Source organism: Nerophis ophidion, linkage group LG13 (genome assembly GCF_033978795.1).
Source record: "Nerophis ophidion isolate RoL-2023_Sa linkage group LG13, RoL_Noph_v1.0, whole genome shotgun sequence".
NCBI classification, from domain to species: domain Eukaryota; kingdom Metazoa; phylum Chordata; class Actinopteri; order Syngnathiformes; family Syngnathidae; genus Nerophis; species Nerophis ophidion.
In genome coordinates this window covers 50,957,796-50,978,910 of record NC_084623.1, presented here as the reverse complement: position 1 = coordinate 50,978,910, position 21,115 = coordinate 50,957,796, and the positions used below count along the sequence as shown (strand labels likewise).

The following is a 21,115-nucleotide window of genomic DNA, read 5'->3' as shown; positions in this document are numbered from 1 at the left end:
ACCGTGTCCCTCGGGAAGTCCTGTGGGGAGTGCTCAGAGAGTATGGGGTATCGGACTGTCTGATTGTGGCGGTCCGCTCCCTGTTAGATCAGTGCCAGAGCTTGGTCCGCATTGCTGGCAGTAAGTCGGTCACATTTCCAGTGAGGGTTGGACTCCGCCAAGGCTGTCCTTTGTCACCGATTCTGTTCATAACTTTTATGGACAGAATTTCTAGGCGCAGTCAAGGCGTTGAGGTGATCTGGTTTGGTGACCGCAGGATTAGGTCTCTGCTTTTTGCAGATGATGTGGTCCTGATGGCTTCATCTGACCGGGATCTTCAGCTCTCGCTGGATCGGTTCGCAGCCGAGTGTGAAGCGACCGGAATGAGAATCAGCACCTCCAAGTCCGAGTCCATGGTTCTCGCCCGGAAAAGGGTGGAATGCCATCTCCGGGTTGGGGAGGAGACCCTGCCCCAAGTGGAGGAGTTCAAGTACCTAGGAGTCTTGTTCACGAGTGGATCGTGAGATCGACAGGCGGATCGGTGCGGCGTCTTCAGTAATGCGGACGTTGTACCGATCCGTTGTGGTGAAGAAGGAGCTGAGCCGGAGGGCAAAGCTCTCAATTTACCGGTCGATCTACGTTCCCATCCTCACCTATGGTCATGAGCTTTGGGTCATGACCGAAAGGATAAGATCACGGGTACAAGCGGGGCTCTCCCTTAGAGATAGGGTGAGAAGCTCTGCCATCCGGGAGGAACTCAAAGTAAAGCCGCTGCTCCTTCACATCGAGAGGAGCCAGATGAGGTGGTTCGGGCATCTGGTCAGGATGCCACCCGAACGCCTCCCTAGGGAGGTGTTTAGGGCACGTCCAACCGGTAGGAGGCCACGGGGAAGACCCAGGACACGTTGGGAAGACTATGTCTCCCGGCTGGCCTGGGAACGCCTCGGGATCCCCCGGGAAGAGCTAGACGAAGTGGTTGGGGAGAGGGAAGTCTGGGTTTCCCTGCTTAGGCTGTTGCCCCCGCGACCTGACCTCGAATAAGCGGAAGAAGATGGATGGATGGATTTCTGTTCATTATTATTATCAATGTATTATTTATTCTTTGCTGCTTTAATTGATGTATGTGTAGATTCTACCTTGTTTTTGTTTATCTCTGTTTCTTTTTCTTTTTGGGGGGGGTGGCAAACAAAAATGCTTTTGACATTTAGGACAGACAACGGTTATGTGATGTATGTCAATATGATTTAGTAGATGGAAATGTCTGATGCTGGATGTCAATAAAAAAAAAAGAAAAAAAAAAGTCCATCCATCCATCCATCTTCTTCCGCTTATCCGAGGTCAGGTCGCGGGGGCAACAACCTAAGCAGGGAAGCCCAGACTTCCCTTTCCCCAGCCACTTCGTCTAGCTCTTCCCGGGGGATCCCAAGGCGTTCCCAGGCCAGCCGAGAGAAATAGTCTTCCCAACGTGTCCTGGGTCTTCCCCGTGGCCTCCTACCGGTTGGACGTGCCCTAAACACCTCCCTAGGGAGGCGTTCGGGTGGCATCCTGACCAGATGCCCGAACCACCTCATCTGGCTCCTCTCGATGTGGAGGAGCAGCGGCTTTACTTTGACTAAAATAATCTTGTTTTGTCACCAGAAAAATGGCTACAGCTAAAGTATCTGGTTTTGTTTCCAGAAAAAATGTATGTATTTGTTTTCAGAAAGATGGCTAAAAATATCGGGTTTTGTTGCCCGATTTAGATTTTTAAAAAAATATATTTCCATGTCTGTCCTGAGTCCTCCTCCAACTTGTAAGTCGGTTTGCCTTTTGCTAAAATACTCACTAATAGTCACTAGAAAAAAGGCTAAAATAATCTGGTTTTGTTGCCACAATTAGATTTTTTCCTCCCTAAACTTTTTTTTTTCATGCACACATCTGACTGAAAATGACACACAATCCACTTTTATGTCACGACCCAGCAGTTGGGAACCACTGGTCCACTGTATAACAGTTACTGTGATATTTCCATGTCTGTCCGGAGTGATTGACCACTTTGCAAAAATGAAAACGAGACGTTCCAGTTTACTTCTCAGAAAATGATTCCCTGAACGGACACACAACATTTATTCTACAACTGTGGCTTTATTGTTTTGTGTATATTTTACAGTTTTGTGTATCTGAAATAGGATTAGCCACATTGCCATAAATGGAAATTAAATAATATAAAAGAACCCAGAGATGTAGGGGGTGCTTTATTTTTTGTTTGACTTTTGCAGATGTTAAATTTGCAGAAGATTACTGCAATAAATATTTCAAAAATAATGATTGTTCTTCCTTTCTGCTTTTACCAGTAGCAGTTTAGAAGTCTGGAGTAAAAAAAGTGCACAAGTAGGTCAAATGCATTAGTTAATTTCAGGTGGTTAATCAAAGATCCATACAACATAATCTGATATGATTTCATGGTTTAAAGCAGTGGTCCCCAACCACCGGGCCGCAGAAGAATTTTTTATAAAGAAATTAAAAAAAAAAAAAAAAATGTTTTTTTTTAATTTTTTATTAAATCAACATAAAAAAACACAATATGCACTTAGAAATAGTGCACCAACCACAAAAAATGTCCCTTTTTCATGACAAAGAAGAAAGAAAAAAAAAAGAAAAAAAAAGGACACCTATTATTAAGCGTTGACCGGTCCGCGGATACAAAAAGGTTGGGGACCACTGGTTTAAAGCACTATTTATATATTTTTTATGATAAATAAGTGCTAAAAATGTTTTTCCTTGCGCGCTTTGCACGCTCACATGAATTATTTGTGCCCCAGGTGTGCCCCAGTACAGTATTAGGTCTAGTGACGCCCCCTGGGCGGAGGAAACTCATTTCGGCCGCTTGTACCCGTGATCTTGTCCTTTCGGTCATGGCCCAAAGCTCATGACCATAGGTGAGGATGGGAACGTAGATCGACCGGTAAATTGAGAGCTTTGCCTTCCGGCTCAGCTCCTTCTTCACCACAACGGATCGGTACAACGTCCGCATTACTGAAGACGCCGCACCGATCCGCCTGTCGATCTCACGATCCACTCTTCCCTCACTCGTGAACAAGACTCCAAGGTCCTTGAACTCCTCCACTTGGGGCAGGGTCTCCTCCCCAAGCCGGAGATGGCACTCCACCCTTTTCCGGGCGAGAACCATGGACTTGGACTTGGAGGTGCTGATTCTCATTGCGGTTGCTTCACACTCGGCTGCGAACCGATCCAGTGAGAGCTGAAGATCCCGGCCAGATGAAGCCATCAGGACCACATCATCTGCAAAAAGCAGAGACCTAATCCCGCGGTCACCAAACCGGAACCCCTCAACGCCTTGACCGCGCCTAGAAATTCTGTCCATAAAAGTTATGAACAGAATCGGTGACAAAGGACAGCCTTGGCGGAGTCCAACCCTCACTGGAAATGTGTCCGACTTACTGCCGGCAATGCGGACCAAGCTCTGGCACTGATCATACAGGGAGCGGACCGCCACAATCAGACAGTCCGATACCCCATACTCTCTGAGCACTCCCCACAGTACTTCCCGAGGGACACGGTCCAATGCCTTCTCCAAGTCCACAAAGCACATGTAGACTGGTTGGGCAAACTCCCATGCACCCTCAAGAACCCTGCCGAGAGTATAGAGCTGGTCCACAGTTCCACGACCAGGACGAAAACCAAAAATAAGTCAAATTATCATTATTTTTTTTATATATTTAATGCTTACAGTAAATCTGTACATCAACTTGAGGTTGATATTGTCCCGACTAGGACTATGGGATATTCTGTTTTTCCAACGCAAAAGATTATTGGCACGAGCCAGGCGTGAATGTGAGTACACGTTGATTTATTACGAAACAAAAGGCAAACAAAGGGCGCGCACGAGGGCGGAAAACAAACTTGGCTAATGAAAAAAAACAAAAGACTAGCATAAACACTACAAATTACAAGCATGAAAGCAAAACACTTGCACTGTGGCATGAAAAAACAAAATGTGCACTGAGGCATAAATACAAAACTTACTTGGCGTGGACAAAAATGAACAGCAAGGCATGAAGCAGATGGATACGGGATGTGTAGGTTCACAGGTGAGTAGGTATCAGTAGGTAAAGTTGCCAGACTGAATACTTGGCAACTGTGGCGTAAAATACTAGCAGAGATAATTAACCAGCAGGTGTGAGAACTGAGGACATGGAGACGAGGTGGAAACTAATGAGTTACTATGGAAACAAAAACAAACCATGAGCAAAACAAAACATGATATCCTGGGCGTGACGGATATAAAGTAAAACAAATAAGGTTTTATGCTTTTTCTGTCAAAGACAACTTTGTTTTTTATAGTAAAACTGAAATATGCTGTATTTAGATAGATGGATGGATATTACTTTATTTAGCAATTAAAGCCCTCAAAGATGCAGGACACCATTGATTTTAATTATTGAATATTTTTGAGTAATCACAGTGAAAAGTTAAATAAAATCCTACTAAATATATTTTAGATCCAAAAGGTTCCCCACTCATAAAGTGATACATTTTTATTAATTTTTTTCATTTACTTTTAACACTTAAATTTCAAGATCAACTTCCGGTATATCTGTCGATTTTAAGTTTGAACTATTATTTTGTTTGTTGCATGGATCGGCCAATGTTTGTTTACCAATTCAGGGCAAAATTACCTAAAGACTGGATACATGGATGATACAGCAGAGGATTGGGAGAATGTCATGTGGTCGGATGAAACCAAAATAAAACCTTTTTGGTATAAAATCAACTCGTCGTGTTTGGAGGAAGAAGAATACTGAGTTGCATCCCAAGAACACCATACCTACTGTGAAGCATGGGGGTGGAAACATCATGCTTTGGGGCTGTTTTTTCTGCTAAGGGGACAGGACGATTGATCCGTGTTAAGGAAAGAATGAATGGGGCCATGTATCGTGAGATTTTGAGCCAAAACCTCCTTCCATCAGTGAGAGCTTTGAATGGTTGACCCAATACTTATTTTCCACCATAATTTACAAATAAACTCTTTAAAATTCCTACAATGTGAATTCCTGGATTTTTCACATTCTGTCTCTCACAGTTGAAGTGTACCTATGATGAAAATTACAGACCTCTGTCATCATTTTAAGTGCACAATCGGTGGCTGACTAAATACTTATTTGCCCCACTGTATGTAGGTGGCCAAATACTTTTGGCAATATCGTGTAGGTTGTGAGTTCAAACCGAGTCATACCAAAGACTATAAAAATGGGACCCATTGCCTCCCTGCTTGACACTCAGCATCAAGGGTTGGAATTGGGGGTTAAATCACCAAAAATGATCGCCGGGCGCGGCCACCGCTGCTGCTCACTGCTCCTCTCACCTCCCAGGGGGTGATCAAGGGTGATGGGTCTACATGCCCCTAAAGCTGACCAACACGCCGGACTGTAGTCAGTTGGAAGCGTGTCTTAATGAAATTAAAAAATGGATGTCCGCTAACTTTTTGCAACTTAATGCCAAAAAACGGAAATGCTGATTATCGGTCCTGCTAGACACCGACCTCTATTTAATAATACAACTTTACATTTGACAACCAAATAATAAAACAAGGTGACTCTGTAAAACATCTGGGTATTATCTTCGACCCAACTCTCTCCTTTGAGTCACACATTAAAAGCGTTACTAAAACGGCCTTTTTCATCTCCGTAATATCGCTAAAATTCGCTCCATTTTGTCCACTAAAGACGCCGAGATCATTATCCATGCGTTTGTTACGTCTCGTCTCGATTACTGTAACGTATTATTTTCGGGTCTCCCCATGTCTAGCATTAAAAGATTACAGTTGGTACAAAATGCGGCTGCTAGACTTTTGACAAGAACAAGAAAGTTTGATCACATTACGCCTGTACTGGCTCACCTGCACTGGCTTCCTGTGCACTTAAGATGTGACTTTAAGGTTTTACTACTTACGTATAAAATACTACACGGTCTAGCTCCAGCCTATCTTGCCGATTGTATTGTACCATATGTCCCGGCAAGAAGTCTGCGTTCAAAAGACTCCGGCTTATTAGTGAATCCTAGAGCCCAAAAAAAGTCTGCGGGCTATAGAGCGTTTTCCGTTCGGGCTCCAGTACTCTGGAATGCCCTCCCGGTAACAGTTCGAGATGCCACCTCAGTAGAAGCATTTAAGTCTCACCTTAAAACTCATCTGTATACTTTAGCCTTTAAATAGACCTCCTTTTTAGACCAGTTGATCTGCCGCTTCTTTTCTTTCTCCTATGTCCCCCCCTCCCTTGTGGAGGGGGTCCGGTCCGATGACCATGGATGAAGTACTGGCTGTCCAGAGTCGAGACCCAGGATGGACCGCTCGCCTGTATCGGTTGGGGACATCTCTACGCTGCTGATCCGCCTCCGCTTGAGATGGTTTCCTGTGGACGGTACTCTGGCTGCTGTCTTGGATCCGCTTGAACTGAACTCTCGCGGCTGTGTTGGAGCCACTATGGATTGAACTTTCACAGTATCATGTTAGACCCGCTCGACATCCATTGCGTTCGGTCCCCTAGAGGGGGGGGGAGTTGCCCACATCTGAGGTCCTCTCCAAGGTTTCTCATAGTCAGCATTGTCACTGGGGTCCCACTGGATGGGAATCCTCCCTGCCCACTGGGTGTGAGTTTTCCTTGCCCTTTTGTGGGTTCTTCCGAGGATGTTGTAGTCGTAATGATTTGTGCAGTCCTTTGAGACATTTGTGATTTGGGGCTATATAAATAAACATTGATTGAAATGCAGAGAATAATTTTGCCACACCAATGCACTTTAACTTTATATTTACGACGTCATTAGGGGTGAACTGAAGGGGTACTTACTTCTTCTCGTCACCCTTCAGCAGGAAGTTAACCACCAGGGCCTTTATCACCATGACGATGATGGCTAAGCCGATGACTCCGCCCAACACGGAGACGATGATGGTGGTCAGAGTGTTGTCCACCTCTTGCACTGGAAAGAGAGGAAGATGAGAGAAAGAAAACACGGCGAGAGGGAACCGAATTGACGTCACACACTTTCGTTTACCACTTTGAGAGTGAAGACGGCGCTGTCGTTGCGGCCCCTCTCCTTCGGGTTTTTGGCAAAACAGGTGTACTCCCCGTCATCATCGAAGGTGATGTTCCACAGCAGGATGGAGATGTTTTTGGATTTTGTAGAACCCACAAATTCTACTCGCTTGTGCTCCACTTTCACCTTGGGTTCCACACCTTCTTTAGCAATCTTCCCTTCACAGAGCTAGACACACACACACACACGCACACACACACACACACACACACACACACACACGCAATTTACACGGTGTACGGCAGACACTAGATCAGGGGGTCACCAACCTTTTTGAAACCAAGAGCTACTTCTTGGGTACTGATTAATGCGAAGGGCTACCAGTTTGATACACACTTAAATAAATTGCCCGAAATAGCCAATTTGCTCAATTTACCTTTAATAAATAAATCTATATATATATATAAAAAAAGGGTATTTCTGTCTGTCATTCCGTCGTACATTTTTTTTTTCTTTTACGGCAGGTTTTTTGTAGAGAATAAATGAGGAAAAAAAAACACTTAATTGAAGGATTTAAAAGAGGAGAAAACACGAAAAATATGAAAATAACATTTTGAAACATGGTTTATCTTCAAATTCAACTCTTTAAAATTCAAAATTCAACCGAAAAAAAAAATGAAGAGAAAAACTAGCTAATTTGAATCTTTTTGAAAAAATCAAAAAATAATAAGTAATTTTTCCTGATTAAGATTAATTTTTAGAATTTTGATGACATGTTTTAAATAGGTTAAAATCCAATCTGCAGTTTGTTAGAATATATAACAAATTGGACCAAAGCTATATGTCTAACAAAGACAAATCATTATTTCTCCTAGATTTTCCAGAACAAAAATGTAAAAATAAATTCAAAAGACTTTGAAATAAGATTTACATTTGATTCTACAGATTTTCTAGATTTGCCGGAATTTTTTTTTTCAATTTTAATTATAATAAGTTTGAAGAAATATTTCACAAATGCAGAGGAAAGAGGGGCGGTATAGCTCGGTTGGTAGAGGGTTGCAGGTTCGATTCCCGCTTCCGCCATCCTAGTCACTACTGTTGTGTCCTTGGGCAAGACACTTTTCCCCAGTGCCACCCACACTGGTTTAAATGTAACTTAGATATTGGGTGTCACTATGTAAAGTGCTTTGAGTCACTAGAGAAAAGCGCTATATAAATATAATTCACTTCACTTCACAAATATTCTTCGTCCGAAAAACAGAAGCTAAAATTAAAATGTATTTATTATTCTTTACAATAAAACAATAAAAAAAAAATACTTGAACATTGATTTAAATTGTCAGGAAAGAAGAGGAAGGAACTTAAAAGGTAAAAAGGTATATGTGTTTAAAAATCCTAAAATCATTTCAAAGGTTGTATTTTTTCACTAAAATTGTCTTTCGGAAAGTTATAAGAAGCAAAGTAAAAAAATAAATGAATTTATTTAAACAAGTGAAGACCAAGTCGTTAAAATATTTGCTTGGATTTTCAAATTCGATTTGAGTTTCGTCTCTCTTAGAATTAAAAATGTCGAGCTTGTTAGTAAATAAATACAATTTAAAAAAATAGAGGCAGCTCACTGGTAAGTGCTGCCTATTTGAGCTATTTTTAGAACAGGCCAGCGGGCCACTCATCTGGTCCTGACGGGCTACCTGGTGCCCGCGGGCACGGCGTTGGTGACCCCTGCAATAGAGGTTCTAGCAAGGCGGTGATGTACTTTGACGGTCCCGTTGAAGCGCCAGCTGAAGAAGAGGTCTTTGATGCCAAAGCAGGAGTTGTACGTGCACAGTATCAGCACCGTCGAGCCGTTCATCGCTTCGACTGTTGACACTTTCCCGGTCGACACCTCCAGCCCATCCGCCCGGAGGACACCTGAATGAAACGGGCAGAAGAAGTAAACGGTAAATGGGTTGTACTTGTATACTTCTTTTCTACCTTCAAGGAGCTGCCATGCAAGCCCTAACTACAACCCATCAGGAGCAAGGGTGGAGTGTCTTGCTCAAGGACACAAAGGACATGGTGAGGTGGGTAGAAGGTGGGGATCGAACCAGGAACCCTCAGGTTGCTGGCAGGGCCGCTCACCCAACTGCGCCCAAGTACCGTATTTACCTAAATATAAGACCGCCAATTTTTTTACACAATACCTGCTGTTTAAAAATATTTAATAACAAAATCAAAGACAACATTTATATATATATATAAAAAAAAAAATCATCCTTAGTGAAATAACTTAAGAAATTGTTCCACACGATAGCTCAGTTACAAAGGATGGAAAGGCGTAATGCAGTTATGAAGTAGACTAAACATAAGAATATAAGACCACCAATTTTTTTACCAACAACACCCGCTTTATAAAAATATTTAATAAGAAGATCAAAGACAAAATTTATGAAAAAAATCATCCTTCGTGAATCCTTACATATATATACATACATACATACATACATGCATATCTATATATATATATATATATATGTATATGTATATATATATCAATCAATCAATCAATGTTTATTTATATAGCCCCAAATCACAAATGTCTCAAAGGACTGCACAAATCATTACGACTACGACATCCTCGGAAGAACCCACAAAAGGGCAAGGAAAACTCACACCCAGTGGGCAGGGAGAATTCACATCCAGTGGGACGCCAGTGACAATGCTGACTATGAGAAACCTTGGAGAGGACCTCAGATGTGGGCAACCCCCCCCCCCCCTCTAGGGGACCGAAAGCAATGGATGTCGAGCGGGTCCAACATGATACTGTGAAAGTTCAATCCATAGTGGCTCCAACACAGCCGCGAGAGTTCAGTTCAATGCGGATCCAAGACAGCAGCGAGAGTCCCGTCCACAGGAAACCATCCCAAGCGGAGGCGGATCAGCAGCGTAGAGATGTCCCCAATCGATACACAGGCGAGCGGTCCATCCTGGGTCCCGACGAGCGGTCCATCCTGGGTCTCGACTCTGGACAGCCAGTACTTCATCCATGGTCATTGGACCGGACCCCCTCCACAAGGGAGGGGGGGACATAGGAGAAAAAAGAAAAGAAGCGGCAGATCAACTGGTCTAAAAAGGAGGTCTATTTAAAGGCTAGAGTATACAGATGAGTTTTAAGGTGAGACTTAAATGCTTCTACTGAGGTAGCATCTCGAACTGTTACTGGGAGGGCATTCCAGAGTACTGGAGCCCGAACGGAAAACGCTCTATATATATATATATATATATATATATATATATATATATATAGTGGAAGGAGGACAATGCGGTGGGCCGCCAGGCCAAGTGTCCCCGCAACCAGCAGGGAAGAGTCAGGTGGCCACGCCGAGTTGAACGCCGCCGCAATTGGCGAGGCAGTCGCCCATGGAAGAAACACATCCATGGCCGACGAGATGATTGTGGCGCCCTCTGCTGGCCCACCGGAAAGGATGGTGGCGCCCTCTGCTGGCCCACAGGAGTGCATGGATGCGTCTGCTGCAGACCCACTGGGGTGAGGAGTAGCTGTGCCTCCTCAGCTGCACCCACAGCTAGTTTGAGGAAAAACTAAAACAGAACCAAACCGTCAGCGACAAACCTGACATGCGTGTGGGTAACAGATTGAAGACGTCAACGGGCCGTAGTTTGGACACCACTGGTCGAATTCCATTAAAACATTCTTTGACCTTCTTTGTACCGACTTTCAATGACAGCCAAGGCATTCAAAACACGGAAAACATTTGTAGTCATTAAACTGTATCGAGCTAAAAATACACGAGCAGCACACCTTTCAGTGACACTTTTTTGGATTCTCAAAGGGAAAAAAAAAAGACTTAGCAGGGACCAGAGTTCAAACAAAGAAAGTAAAAGTCAATTAAGAGAAAGAAGATCCCGAAAGAGAAACGAAGGAGATGAACCCAAATGTCTGACATTGTTATTGAAGACGAGTCAAGCTGACTGCAGACGTGGGGGGTAAAAATATCCAAATGGTAAAAGTGGAGATGAAAGGCTAAGATCAGGAAGTAAACAAACCACTTGGACGTGACACTTTTGATGACACATTTAAGGGTTAGGGTTAGGGTTAAACCTAACTCTAAAAGTCAATTAAGAGAAAGAAGATCCCGAAAGAGAAACAAACAAGAAGAACCCAAATGTCTGACATTGCTATTGAAGACGAGTCAAGCTGACTGCAGACGTGGGGGGTAAAAATATCCAAATGGTAAAAGTCAAGATGAAAGGCTAAGATCAGGAAGCAAACAAACCACTTAGACGTGACACTTTTGATGACACATTTAAGGTTTAGGGTTAGGATTAACCCTAACTCTAAAAGTCAATTAAGAGAAAGAAGATCCCGAAAGAGAAAAGAACGAGATGAACCCAAATGTCTGACATTGCTATTGAAGACGAGTCAAGCTGACTGCAGCCGTGGGGGGTAAAAATATCCAAATGGTAAAAGTCAAGATGAAAGGCTAAGATCAGGAAGTAAACAAACCACTTAGACGTGACTTTTGATGACCCATTTAAGGTTTAGGGTTAGGATTAACCCTAACTCTAAAAGTCAATTAAGAGAAAGAAGATCCCGAAAGAGAAAAGAACGAGATGAACCCAAATGTCTGACATTGCTATTGAAGACGAGTCAAGCTGACTGCAGACGTGGGGGGTAAAAATATCCAAATGGTAAAAGTCGAGATGAAAGGTTAAGATCAGGAAGCAAACAAACCACTTAGACGTGACACTTTTGATGACACATTTAAGGTTTAGGGTTAGGGTTAGGGTTAACCCTAACTCTAAAAGTCAATTAAGAGAAAGAAGATCCCGAAAGAGAAACGAACAAGATGAACCCAAATGTCTGACATTGCTATTGAAGACGAGTCAAGCTGACTGCAGACGGGGGGGATAAAAATATCCAAATGGTAAAAGTCGAGATGAAAGGCTAAGATCAGGACGCAAACAAACCACTTAGACGTGACTTTTGATGACACATTTAAGGTTTAGGGTCAAAGTTAACCCTAACTCTGGAAGTCAATTAAGAGAAAGAAGATCCCGAAAGAGAAACAAACAAGATGAACCCAAATGTCTGACGTTGCTATTGAAGACGAGTCAAGATGACTGCAGACGTGGGGGGATAAAAATATCCAAATGGTAAAAGTCGAGATGAAAGGCTAAGATCAGGAAGCCACTCAGACGTGACACTTTTGATGACACATTTAAGCACAACAACAAAAAGTTTTGTGGGTTGTAAAAAGAAGAAAAGAAAACAAAGTGTCTGACCACCGGCTTTATAAAGAATAAGTTTGCAGAAATGTCAAGTGATTAACACGGTTTTGCGCAATGTGATCCCAGTGATGGTGCGCCTCCAGGACAGTGTTTATAAATAGGACTGAAGTGGAGGCAGACACCACGGGAATAATGAGAGGAACACTTGAATGAACAAAGAAGCATGTGCATTAGCTCCATCCTATCTTGCCGATTGTATTGTACCATATGTCCCGGCAAGAAATCTGCGCTCAAAAGACTCCGGCTTATTAGTGATTCCTAAAGCCCAAAAAATGTCTGCGGGCTATAGAGCGTTTTCCGTTCGGGCTCCAGTACTCTGGAATGCCCTCCCGGTAACAGTTCGAGATGCCACCTCAGTAGAAGCATTTAAGTCTCACCTTAAAACTCATCTGTATACTCTAGCCTTTAAGTAGACCTCCTTTTTAGACCAGTTGATCTGCCGCTTCTTTTCTTTCTCCTATGTCCCCCCCTCCCTTGTGGAGGGGGTCCGGTTTGATGACCATGGATGAAGTACTGGCTGTCCAGAGTCGAGACCCAGGATGGACCGCTCTTCGGGACCCAGGATGGACCGCTCGCCTGTGTATCGGTTGGGGACATCTCTACGCTGCTGATCCGCCTCCGCTTGAGATGGTTTCCTGTGGACGGGACTCTCGCTGCTGTCTTGGATCCGCTTGAACTGAACTCTCACGGCTGTGTTGGAGCCACTATGGATTGAACTTTCACAGCATCATGTTAGACCCGCTCGACATCCATTGCTTTCGGTCCCCTAGAGGGGGGGGGGGGGTTGCCCACATCTGAGGTCCTCTCCAAGGTTTCTCATAGTCAGCATTGTCACTGGCGTCCCACTGGATGTGAATTCTCCCTGCCCACTGGGTGTGAGTTTTCCTTGCCCTTTTGTGGGTTCTTCCGAGGATGTTGTAGTCGTAATGATTTGTGCAGTCCTTTGAGACATTTGTGATTTGGGGCTATATAAATAAACATTGATTGATTGATTGAATGCGAGAGGAACGACCTTCATCTTTTCCTGTCGACACGGTCTTCAACAAGCCGAGGGCTTGGGAGGAAATCCCTTATTTCCGTCCTGAATCTGACCTTTTTGACTTTGGGTTAAAAGCATGACAACGTTCAGTGTGAAAGAGAAGGAATTTGAAATAAGACGCAGACGCCCCACTATAGTGTGTTTGAATGGTGCTGACACACATTTAGTCGTTATTATGCAATTTACACCATTTAAAATGAAGACATACAATGGACTTATGCTGTTAAAGGGGAACATTATCACCAGACCTATGTAAGCGTCAATATATACCTTGATGGTGCAGAAAAAAGACCATCTATTTTTTTGACCGATTTCCGAACTCTAAATGGGTGAATTTTGGCGAATTGAACGCCTCTCTGTTTATCGCTCTTTTTGCGATGACGTCAGAACGTGACGTCTCCGAGGTAATACAGCCACCATTTTCATTTTCAACACATTGCAAACATTGGGTCTCAGCTCTGTTATTTTCCGTTTTTTCGACTATTTTTCGGAACCTTGGAGACATCATGCCTCGTCGGTGTGTTGTCGGAGGGTGTAACAACACTAACAGGGAGGGATTCAAGTTGCACCACCGGCCCGAAGATGCCAAAGTGTCTGCCGCCAGACCCCCATTGAATTTGCCGGAGTGTCTCCACATTTTACCGGCGATGACAGACATGGCACAGAGATGTATGGATAACCTGCAGATGCATTTGCAACGATAAAGTCAACGAAATCACAAAGGTGAGTTTTGTTGATGCTGACTTATGTGCTAATCAGACATATTTGGTCGCGGCGTGACTGCCAGCTAATCGATGCTAACATGCTACGCTAATCGATGCTATCATGCTATTTACCGGCGGTGCTAAAGGAGACATGGCACAGAGATGTATGGATAACCTGTAGATGCATTTGCAACAATAAAGTCACAGAAATCACAAAGGTGAGTTTTGTTGATGTTGACTGCCAGCTAATCGATGCTAACATGCTACGCTAATCGACGCTAACATGCTATTTACCGGCGGTGCTAAAGCAGACATGGCACAGAGATGTATGGATAACCTGCAGATGCATTTGCAACTATAAAGTCAACGAAATCACAAAGGTGAGTTTTGTTGATGTTGACTGCCAGCTAATCAATTCTAACATGCTACGCTAATTGATGCTAACATGCTATTTACCGGCGGTGCTAAAGCAGACATGGCACAGAGTTGTATGGATAAGCTGCAGATGCATTTGCAACTATAAAGTCAACGAAATCACAAAGGTGAGTTATGTTGATGTTGACTGCCAGCTAATCAATTCTAACATGCTACGCTAATCGATGCTAACATGCTATTTACCGACGGTGCTAAAGCAGACATGGCACAGAGATGTATGGATAACCTGCAGATGCATTTGCAACTATAAAGTCAACGAAATCACAAAGGTGAGTTTTGTTGATGTTGACTGCCAGCTAATCGATGCTAGCATGCTACGCTAATCAATGCTAATATGCTATTTACCGGCGGTGCTAAAGCAGACATGGCACAGAGATGTATGGATAACCTGCAGATGCATTTGCAACTATAAAGTCAACGAAATCACAAAGGTGAGTTATGTTGATGTTGACTGCCAGCTAATCAATTCTAACATGCTACGCTAATCGATGCTAACATGCTATTTACCGACGGTGCTAAAGCAGACATGGCACAGAGATGTATGGATAACCTGCGGATGCATTTGCAACTATATTAGGTTTCCTTCCACCCACATTTAATGCGAAAAAAACACTTACCAATCGAAGGATTTAAGTTGCTCCAGTGTCAAAAGATGCGAAAGTCCTGATCGTTTGGTCCGCACATTTTACCGGCGATGCTAACGCAGCTACTCGGCCATGCTATGGCTATGAATAGCGTCAATAGCTATTCGCTCAATAGCTTCGGTTTCTTCTTCAATACTTTCATACTCCAACCATCCGTTTCAATACATGCGTAATTTGTTGAATCGCTGAAACCGCTGAAATCCCAGTCTGAATCCGAGCTAATGTCGCTATATCTTGCTGTGGTATTTGCCATTGTTTGTTTACATTGGCAGCACTGTGTGACGTCACAGGGAAATGGATAGTCGCATCGCAAATAGCGAAAATCAAGCACTTTAAAGTTTTTTTAGGGATATTCCGGGAGATGTAAAATTTTGAAAAAAAATTAGAAAAATAAAATAAGCCACTGGGAACTGATTTTTATTGGTTTTAACCCTTCTGAAATTGTGATGATGTTCCCCTTTAAGGAAATATGAGCGCTACACACACACACACACACAGCTAAAAGTCGTCTGCTTTAACGGCATAATTACACAGTATTTTGGACATCCGTGTTGCTGAATCTTTTGCAATTTGTTCAATTAATATTGGAGAAGTCACAGTAGAAAGATGGAGTTGGGAAGCTTTAGCATTTAGCCACACAAACACACGGTGATTCCTTGTTTAAAATTCCTGGAGGTGAAACTTTCCTATGGATCAGCGCGGTCAAGCCAACATGGATCCCGACCAAATGTCAACCAGCAGGTTTCGGTGAGAAAATTGTGGTTAAAAAGTCAGTTCTTACCGAAGAAAAGCTGAGATTGTGCCGTCCATGGAGCTGCCGTCGACTCCCCTGAGACACTGCGCGTCAAGACACCCGTGGACAAACCCTTCCGACTATCAGGTACTATTTAACTCACTAAAACAGTAGCAACACAATAGAAAGATAAGGGATTTCCCAGAATTATCTTAGTAAATGTCTGTAAAAACATCGGAATACGTCCCAATGCTATCGCGTTTTTTTTCAAATTTATTTTTCTTTAATCTTTTTTTTTTCTAGTCCGTTGCTACATGTCTTACTTTATACACACCATAATAATACTCGTATGTTGAAGCAGAGTACAATCCATTAAGCTTACCAAAGTCGTACTAAAACATTTTGATAGATTTTTGAGCGCTGTGTGTAATGTTCTATATTTCCAATGGAACATATAAAATGTTGGTGTTTTTACTTGAGTCATATTGCAGTCTTCACATATCTCTTATGTTTGACTGCCATCTACTGGTCACACTTATCACTACACCACGTACCAAATAAAATTGCTTCAAAGTCAGTAAGCAAAACCAGAATTATTCCGTATATAAGGCGCACTGTCGAGTTTTAAAAGAAAAAAAAAATATTTTATGTGCGCCTTATAGTCCGGAAAATAAGGTACTGCAATAATATCGGTACAATGGCCTATTGTACCATGAGATTTGAATTATTTAGTTACCAACGCTCTTCTCTTAATTGTTTTCTCCATTTTCTATAAGTCGGGGGTCGGCAACCCGCGGCTCTGGAGCCGCATCTGGCTCTTTAGCGCCGCCCTAGTGGCCCTCTGGAGCTTTTTCAAAAATGTTTGAAAAATAGAAAAAGATGAGGAAAAAAATATAAAATTATATTTTTTGTTTTAATATAGTTCTGTATGACAAACATGACACAAACCTCCCTAATTGCTATAAAGCACACTGTTTTTTTAATAAACATGCTTCACTGATTCGAGTATGTGGCGAGCGCCGTTATGTCCTACTAATTTTGGCGGTCCTTGAACTCACCGTAGTTTGTTTACATGTATAACTTTCTCCGACTTTCTAAGACGTGTTTTATGCCACTTCTTTTTCCAGCTCATTTTGTCCACCAAAACTTGGCGGTCTTTGAACTCACCGTAGTTTGTTTACATGTATAACTTTCTCCGACTTTCTAAGACGTGTTTTATGCCACTACATTTTCCGTCTCATTTTGTCCACCAAACTTTAGAGGTTGTGCATGAATGCACAAAGGTGAGTTTTGTTGACTTGTGTGATAATCAGACATATTTGGTCACTGCAAGCTAATCGATGCTAACATGCTATTTAGGCTAGTTATATGTACATATTGCATCATTATGCCTCATTTGTAGCTATATTTTAGCTCACTTGGTTTCCTTTAAGTCCTCTTAATTCAGTTTATATCTCATGACACACTATCTGTATGTAATATGGCTTTTATTCTTTTGCGGCTCCAGACATATTTGTTTCTGTATTTTTGGTCCAATATGGCTCTTTCAACATTTTAGGTTGCTGAGCCCTGCTATAAGTGTAATGGTCAAGTGTTCGAGTACCTAAATATTGAAGCAGGCAGTTATTCTCTCTCCGAGTTGATGTAAAATGATCCTCTGTTGGCGTTGGCTTCTCCTTCCGTGCCGTGGTTAAAGGGGAACATTATCACCAGACCTATGTAAGCGTCAATATATACCTTGATGTTGCAGAAAAAAGACCATTTATTTTTTTAACCGATTTCCGAACTCTAAATGGGTGAATTTTGGCGAATTAAACGCCTTTCTGTTTATCGCGCTGGAGGCGATGACGTAAGAATGTGACGTCGCCGAGGTAACACACCCACCTTTTTCATTTTCAACACATTACAAACACCGGGTCTCAGATCTGTTATTTTCCGTTTTTTTGACTATTTTTTAGAACCTTGGAGACATCATGCCTCGTCGGTGTGTTGTCGGAGGGTGTAACAACACTAACAGGGAGGGATTCAAGTTGCACCACTGGCCCGAAGATGCGAAAGTGGCAAGACATCTGCCGCCAGACCCCCATTGAATGTGCCGGAGTGTCTCCACATTTTGCCGGCGATGCTAAGACAGACATGGCACAGAGATGTATGGATAACCTGCAGATGCATTTGCAACGATAGTCAACGAAATCACAAAGGTGAGTTTTGTTGATGTTGACTGCCAGCTAATTGATGCTAACATGCTACGCTAATCGATGCTAACATGCTATTTACCGGCGGTGCTAAAGCAGACATGGCACAGAGATGTATGGATAACCTGTAGATGCATTTGTAACTATATCACGTTTCCTTCCACCTACATTTAATGCAAAAAAAAAAACACTTACCAATCGACGGATTTAAGTTGCTCCAGTGTCAAAAGATGCGAAAGTCCTGATCGTTTGGTCCGCACATTTTACCGGCGATGCTAACGCAGCTATTCGGCCATGCTATGACTATGAATTCGCTCAATAGCTTCAGTTTCTTCGTCAATACTTTCATACTCCAACCATCTGTTTCAATACATGCGTAATCTGTTGAATCGCTTAAGTCGCTGAATTCCGAGTTTGAATCCGAGCTAATGTCGCTATATCTTGCTGTGGTATTCCCATTGTTTGTTTACATTTGCAGCACTGTGTGACGTCACAGGGAAATGGACAGTGTCTTCGCAGAGAGCGAAAATAAGGCACTTTAAAGCTTTATTTAGGGATATTCCGAGACCGGTAAAATTTTGAAAAAAACTTTAAAAAATACAACAAGCCACTGGGACTGTTTTTTATTGTTTTTAACCCTTTTGAAATTGTGATAATGTTCCCCTTTAAACTCTGTACGGACCTCCACGCCTTGATAACTGTCAAGCTGTCACTCATTAGTCGCTGTTCTTCTTGGCTTGTTTTGACATTCTGTTTTTTTTCCCCCCCAAAAGACATCCGTCCAGCCCCCGAGTGCAGAAATAAATCCAATAAATCCAATTGATCTTGAGCCCTATAGCGACACTGTCAGGGCCCCAAGGCTAGTGGTATTTATCTGGAAAGGTCCCGCCAATGATGGTTACATCATCAGTCTCACTCGGAGTTTTCAATCTTAAAAGAAACAGGAGTGTTGGACATTCTGTATTTCCTCGAATAGTGGCCAGCTGGCGTTTATATCATCAGTTGCACAAACTTTCTTTAATATTAACATCTAAAAAAATGTTTAACAGTGAGCTGATAATGGTAACTGTCCGGTAGAAATAGGCGATATGGCCTAAAATCTATATCATGATTATATTGCAGCTTCCATTATAGATAACATATATTACTATTTATATCAATCAATCAATCAATCAATGTTTACTTATATAGCCCTAAATCACTAGTGTCTCAAAGGGCTGCACAAACCACTACGACATCCTCGGTAGGCCCACATAAGGGCAAGGAAAACTCACACCCAGTGGGACGTCGGTGACAATGATGACTATGAGAACCTTGGAGAGGAGGAAAGCAATGGATGTCGAGCGGGTCTCACATGATACTGTGAAAGTTCAATCCATAATGGATCCAACACAGTCGCGAGAGTCCAGTCCAAAGGGGATCCAACACAGCAGCGAGAGTCCCGTTCACAGCGGAGCCAGCAGGAAACCATCCCAAGCGGAGGCGGATCAGCAGCGCAGAGATGTCCCCAGCCGATACACAGGCAAGCAGTACATGGCCACCGGATCGGACCGGACCCCCTCCACAAGGGAGAGTGGGACATAGAAGAAAAAGAAAAGAAACGGCAGATCAACTGGTCTAAAAAGGGAGTCTATTTAAAGGCTAAAGTATACAAATGAGTTTTAAGGTGAGACTTAAATGCTTCTACTGAGGTGGCATCTCGAACTGTTACCGGGAGGGCATTCCAGAGTACTGGAGCCCGAACGGAAAACGCTCTATAGCCCGCAGACTTTTTTTGGGCTTTGGGAATCATAAGCCGTATATATATATATATAGCAGTGGTCCCCAACCTTTTTGTAGCTGCTGACCGGTCAATGCTTGAAAATTTGTCCCACGGACAAGTTTTTATTTTATTTTTCATAAAGAAATACAATCATGTATGCTTACGGACTGTATCCCTGCAGACTGTATTGATCTATATTGATATATAATGTATATATTGTGCTTTTTATGTTGATTTAATAATTATTATTACTATATATATATTTTTAAAAATATTTATATATTTTTCTATTTCTTGTGCGGGCCGGTACCGGGTTGGGGTCCACTGATTTGTATCATTTGGCATGTAAATCAAAGTAAAAATATTTCAAAATGGGTTACAAATATAGTTGCTGAAGTATGCAGTATGTATTTTCTTAAAATGATTGTTATTGTACTTGTTAATTGATTGTTAATATTTGGTTAAATTCTTTTGCAACATGGTTTTATCCACATTTCTGTTAAAATGTAATGAACACTTATTATTCTGTTGTTTAAATACTTGACATTAGTAAATTATTACAAATTTGGGTATGGATCCAATACCAAGCAGTTACAGGGCGGTATCGGTCAAACCAATACTAATACCTACATTTTTTTTAATACAATTAAATTATTAAATTTTTTATCACAGTTATGATCAGACAAAAATACAGGATGGCGGGATGACAGTATCAATTAAAGATGTGAATTATTTCCTACTACAGTATTGGCTCTGATTAAAATTTTTTGGTAATAGCCAGAGACTTGTTTCCTCAATTCGTAAAGAATAACAAAAACGACAATTAAAAAATAACACAAATATTGTTTTGATGTAAAATATATATAACCATTATGGTATAGACCTGATAATATACTACTTGGTATTATTACCGTCAATTATATATATATATATATATATATATATATATATATATATATTTATTTCATAAGAAAAGGTCACAATTTCACAAGAAAAACGTATAATTTTTTCATCACGCACACACACACACACACACACACACACACACACACACACACACACACACACACACACACACACACACACACACACACACACACACACACACACACACACACACACAATCACACACACTTTCTTCTTGAGACCTGAGAAAAATGCCTACCTCTTTAGGACCGCCCTTATTAGATATGTAAATATTTGTATTCACAACATTAATAACATAAGTGCGCCTTTTAGTCCGACAATACGGTACTCTAATGTCAGAACGCTACTGCTCGAGTCCTGACTAGAATCAGGAAAC

The 21,115-nt window shown here is 42.1% G+C and overlaps 1 protein-coding gene across 1 annotated transcript in view; it reads right to left on the bottom strand.

Moving 5' to 3' along the window:
* LOC133564688 (sodium channel subunit beta-4-like) overlaps positions 1–21,115 on the bottom strand; it is a 62,356-nt gene that overhangs the window by 19,762 nt on the left and 21,479 nt on the right. Inside the window, exons 3-5 of the mRNA XM_061919161.1 lie at positions 8,768–8,922; positions 7,020–7,239; positions 6,825–6,954 (exon numbers count right to left, since the gene is read on the bottom strand). Coding sequence (XP_061775145.1) covers positions 6,825–6,954; positions 7,020–7,239; positions 8,768–8,922 — 505 coding nt within the window. The remainder of the gene's footprint in view (positions 1–6,824; positions 6,955–7,019; positions 7,240–8,767; positions 8,923–21,115) is intronic.